The sequence below is a fragment of the Theobroma umbraticum genome, unplaced genomic scaffold, assembly GCF_002168275.2.
Source record: "Theobroma umbraticum cultivar Fairchild unplaced genomic scaffold, ASM216827v3 scaffold_89.0, whole genome shotgun sequence".
NCBI lineage: Eukaryota > Viridiplantae > Streptophyta > Magnoliopsida > Malvales > Malvaceae > Theobroma > Theobroma umbraticum.
The window spans coordinates 692,099-697,978 of NW_018397271.1; the positions used below are offsets into that span (position 1 = coordinate 692,099).

General features: G+C 29.5%; 1 protein-coding gene across 1 annotated transcript in view; it reads right to left on the reverse strand.

The window, feature by feature from the left end:
* KOR2 (Six-hairpin glycosidases superfamily protein) overlaps positions 1-4,253 on the reverse strand; it is a 5,923-nt gene extending 1,670 nt beyond the window's left edge. Inside the window, exons 1-3 of the mRNA XM_021441739.2 lie at positions 3,295-4,253; positions 372-679; positions 1-256 (exon numbers count right to left, since the gene is read on the reverse strand). The exon at positions 1-256 is cut by the window's left edge and continues 345 nt beyond it. Coding sequence (XP_021297414.1) covers positions 1-256; positions 372-679; positions 3,295-3,670 — 940 coding nt within the window. The 5' untranslated portion in view covers positions 3,671-4,253. The remainder of the gene's footprint in view (positions 257-371; positions 680-3,294) is intronic.
* Between the last annotated feature and the right edge of the window lie 1,627 nt (positions 4,254-5,880).

Here is a 5,880-nt window from a genome sequence, read left to right on the forward strand (position 1 = left end):
GAGAGTATGTTCTTCGTTTGCCTCCATCCCTGGCAAAGGCAAACACAGTTTGAGCTCCTTTAATGAGCTTCCCGGAGTAGGCACCATTGTCACGGAATACTATTGAGGCGGCTGCTAGAGCCGCTGCCATTTCTCCGGCGAGGTCAGGCCCGGCATATGCAGTTTGGACAGGCCGTTTATAGTCCATGTCTTCTGGTCTCATCCAGCAGTAACGGTCATCTGGTGTTGCAATTGAACCATTCAGAGATCCGCCAACCTTGAACCGCAAGAATTATATATGGATCATTAATTAGTAAAGTAAACAAAAACTTGCATACCTACTAGCGACTACCCACTGCAAGCTGCAAGGGGGCGAGCAAAAAAATCTCTACCTGACTGTATATTTTGTCGATTTTGGTAGCCGAGGAATTGAAGGTTAAGAGCAAATAATCAGTACCCCACTTAATGAGGTCTCGGATGTGCTCGTATTCACCGATGGACTGGTATTTGTGGCCATATTCAATAAGGCTCCAGCTGAGCATTGTCATGGAAAATGCCATGGGAAAATGGAACTTGGTGTTGTCTCCAGCATCATAATACCCTCCAACCAGCCCGCCCTTGAGGTCCGTTTCTTCTTTGCCATCATTCAGCCCTGAATTCCCTCTCCAGGAAATGCCATTGTTCTTAGGCAAAACACCAGCTGCATGCACCGAATTAATTATTACAATATCCGTTAACATTATCTTCTTTCACATTCTACAGCAGAAAAAAGTTACCACGGGAGCCAATTAACTAAAATGCATATACAATTTTCTGTTTCTGATAGGAAAATATTTAAAGTCTTTCTTGGTAGATCATGATTTTAACGTATGTTATAACTAAATTTTCTACCTAAGTCGTCTATCTTTAGATATGGGAGAGAGACCCATATATGCAGGGACCAATCCAGAAAATTTGTTCAACTGAGATATATTGCTTATTAGAGAATAATTACACAATTTTTCAAAAATACAAAAATAGCTTAAACAAATTTTATCATATCATAAACATCTAACTATCCATTTACGTTATATGCTTTTTTAAATATTTTGATGAAGTATGACACTTTTAAATAATATACAAAAGAGTGACTTATTAAGCCTAGAATCAAGTTATATATTAAACTTTTTCTTAATTTCAAAAGGAAATGGAAAAAAGTTACTTCATTAGATACAAAAAATAATAAAAATGAAAAATTAGAATTTTTGAATTTCATGAAAAACATTTCAAGTAAAATTAAACATTATAATCATATTCACCTTTATATAATAATCCTATATTTTATAGTTATTCTAGTACTAGTAAAAAATTAAAAAACGTCTAATAGCTTCAACTTTTTAAGTTCAATATTTCTTGACATCAATTATATCTTCATTAAATATACTTTTAATACGAAGAAAGGTAACCATTTCCAATTCAATGTGGCCAACTAGGTGAAATTAGGATTTTTAATAAAAATCTATTATCTAAAATAACGTGGGCAATCTAAAATAAAAGACGTGGATAGTAAATTTATTTAATAAATCAGATAGTAAATTTATTAGTTTATGAATACCGCATTAATTATTCAGGGATGAGATATTAAAATTAAAATGATAAATTATTATTATATCAAGTGCAAAAAAACCATTAATACCAAAAATATTTTTCATATATCACCTAATGAAGATATAATCTTGGCAATAATATTTTTCCGGATTATTATCTACATTTTTTATAATATACATGACTTAACATTACGTGTGCGCGACAAAAAATTGTTAAATAAATTAAAATTAGAATTTATTAATTTATAAGTGAGTTTAATATAGTATTATCGAATCTTGAATAAGATATTATATTAATAAATAATACTTTTTTTAAAAAAATAAATATAAAAATACATTTTAATATTTTAGTAATATAATTAATTTAAATAAAAAATTTAAATCGAGTCTAGTTGAAACTCTAAAATTTAAAAATTTTAAAATGTTAATTGATGCGAGTCGACACTTGAACATTTGTACATAAAAAAATAAAATTAAATAACCAAACAAAAATATTTGAGAAGCTAATGTTAATTATTAATTAATAAACGCCAACGAGTTGGCATGATGGTATGCAAAAATGAGTATGAATCTAGCAAGCAAGTTACAATTCCTGAATTATTTAGAAATGGTGTGAAAACAAGTAAGGACTAGGACAGGCGCATAAAACGGATATATAACTGGAGCCGGCAAATTCAGATGGTTTTAGTTCAATAATAATTAATTTATGACAGGAAAACATGTTCAAAATAGATGGACCCACACGGGGTTTAGCTGGCCAAAATCAGAACCCAAGCGCCGGCCAAGTTCATGTCAGAATCAACCAAACCCCACCAACACAACTATCTCACAATGTCAAATCATGTAGGCCACCACATTCACAAAATTTAGGACATAAGCAGCCCTAATATTTAAAAAAAAATTCTAATTATTAAATAATTTTGAATATATTATTATTTTTATTATGACGTATTAAAAGTTTATTTTTTTATTTTAAATTAAATAAATAAATTAATTAAATATTATTACTTAAAATTTAATGTGTTGTTTTATTTTTTATGATGACATGTTGACTTGTCAAATCACACATATCATGACATGCATAAGATTTATAACATAAATAAATATAATATTTAAATAAATCTTTAAAATATTTTAAATAGTTATAAATCAATTATTATTTTTTAATACATTCAATCAAATTATTTTATTTTTATTTTAAATCAAATAAATTTTTATAACAAATAGTGATTAACTGTTATTTCTTAAAATGTTATTATTTTATATTATAAAAGATTTACATGATATATTGACATTATTAATCACTTGTTATAATTAATAATAATATAAAATAATAAAATAACATAACATTTTAACCTTTCTCGTCATTATTATACCAACATCGTATAAAATAAAAATAATTACTAATGTTTAATTTACTATTACTTATTTAATTTAAAATAAAATTATAAAAATTTAATTTAATAAATAAAAATTTATTAAATTTTCTTAAATAATATAAAACTTTTCAAAACAATATGGCACCTTATCCCATCTTACAAAATATTGTTTTCTTTTCAATTCATTTGGTTTCAATGAAAAGAGCGTCTATAGCGCTATAACTTGACAAAATTAGCTTTTCTGATAATTAAATCACAACAAAATGAGCGACCATAGAAGGAAAAAAAAAACACTATATATGGTTTGACATTGAAGAATGTGATGTTGATATACAGTAACAAAAACTTACATTTCTGGGCGTTGAAGAAGAGAAGGACCTTGTGAAGGGCAACAGTGTAATTATCGGGAGGGGGAGGGCGACGCGTGTGCTTGGGCAATGACTTGGCGATGATGGTGGGAACGGCGATCACAATAAATGCAGAAAGGATTGAGATGAGTGTCCACTTGAAGGCCTTGCGGCTGCAAACGATGCAGCCCAAGTCCACGTACTTATCCTTCTTCTTGGTTTGTGGCGGCCCCAATAGCCAGCTCTGCTGGGTCTCATCCAGACTCCGATCCTGCTCCTGGGACTGCAGGGCTGCCCTGTCCCACTCCGTGTTCCAGCTCTTCTCCTCCTCTCCGTGGATTATATCAAAGGAACCACCCCAGTGATTCCTTGCGTGCATGTTTCTCTCTTTTCTCCACAAATCAATGTAAGGGAAGAGAGAGAGAGGGATATGATGAACAATTCAAGGGGCGGGACACAACTTATAATGGAACAGGACTTTCAAAGGGAGAAAACTAAGAGAGGAGCGAGGATCCCCGCAATACTCGTCCTGTGCCTGGGTGTCATATACAAATTCTAGAGTTGACAAAGCAGAAAGTGATCCTCTGTTGATAAAGATGTTTTCGCTAACTAGCTTGTTTCTTTATTTTAGATTCATTGCCTTTGATGGTTTTATAGTTTATACTACAAAAATGCAACCTAGCTGTGGTAATGGCCAAGGAAAACCTGCCCCTTTTATGCTTCCACTGATTAAAAAATAATCATGTGAAAACATGGGCTTGACTTGATTTTGTTGGAATTTAGAATAGACTATCAGGGAATGATTAGGAAAGTGGTAATAAGATTAATTTAGTGTAACCTTCAGCCCAGCTGTATTCCGCCCGGCACCACAATGACCGCTCTCCATGATTGATTTTCTATATCTACCTGGTGCTGCTTGGATTTAATTTGTTCTTCAAACTTTGGAAAATAGCCAGCTCATGAATGCAGAATTTTCAAACACGAAATTTATAACATAAAGAAGGCATAATATTTTTAAAAATTTTCTAAACTTCTCAAAAAATATTTAAATTAACCTTTGTTCTTCTAATGGGCTTAATCAAGTTTTTATATTTCTTAATTTGAGTCAAATAAATGATTATTTTCAACAATTGACTAACTATCATTAATTAAAATCTTACTTGTCATTTTTTATACCTATGTTACATTGAGATGGAGGGTATAAATGTTGTCACAATATCATCATGTCAAATCAACTTTTCATGTCTTCATCTATTGTGACATGTTAACATATTACATTAATACCATACGATATAAAATGATATCACATTTTACCTAACGATAGTTAATTAACCGTTAGTCATAAACTCTTATTTAATTTAAAATAAAAGTATAATGATTTGACTGAATGTAATAAGAGAATAATGAATATTTGATTTTTTTTTAAATAAGTTAGAGATTTTTGCAGGTATTATACCTATAAAGAATTATATTTTATATATGCTGAAAATGAACTATTAAATTAAATTTTGGTTTCTTTCAACAAATATATGATTTTATAAGATTTTATAAGAGTTAATATTATATGAAATTGTTGAGATACAATTTCAACATTTAAAAAACTTATTAATTAAATTACCTATTTTGTTAAGAAGTAAACTTAATCAAGCAACTAATTAGTTATAAATTGCAAATTTAAATGTTGAAATATACCTTCAACTATGAGATTTGATTAAAATAATATTAAGTTAAAATACAATTTTTTCTATTAATAAAATGAGAAGATATCTCGATAAAAGTAAAATGTTAATATTGTCCTTGTTTAGATGATTCAATCAAGGAGAAGTGAAATAAGTCGTGATAGGTTCAGCATAACTTAAATCAAGAAAGGAAGCTTTCGGGATATAGACGCTGCAAGAAATTTGACAATTAACAACAAATATTTTATGTAATACGGCGAGGTGTGGAAAATTATTATGAAGCAAAAAAGTATTTACAACAACTTTAGCAAATATTTTTTTGCTGTGAAAAGTAGTGTGCAACCTTTTTTTTTTATTCTGCAAAAAGATTTTATTTTAGAAATTCCCAACCTTAAATTTAAGGCGAGTCTTTTACTAAAGATTAAAGAAAGTTTTGATTAAGAAAATTTTGCTCTAAAACTTTGTCATATATAAAAAAAGGAGAAATTATTAAACTTAGATTAATTTGCATTTTGAAATGACAAAACCAAATCATCAAATTGTTCTAATGAGTTTTCTTTTGAATTCATCAAAATGAATAATCCCTTGTAAGCTTAAAAAAAAAACCTCAAAATCTTAAAATACTCAATGAAAATCAAATCCCGTGTTCATCAAAACATGTTTCTTGAATGAAAAAGTTCAAATTAAGAAAAATTTTCATAAAAGCTATAAGGATCAACCCCTTTGAGACAGAAACTAAAAGAACCCTTATTGCTTGCTAGGGATTGATCCCATCCTTTGAAGGATCGATTCCCCATCACAAAATTCAAAATTTTATGTAGCAAATAAACATATATAAACCATTTATGAAGAAGAACAAGAGAAGAAAGAAAAACCAAGTCGAGGGCAAGCATTTTTCTCATTCTTCCAA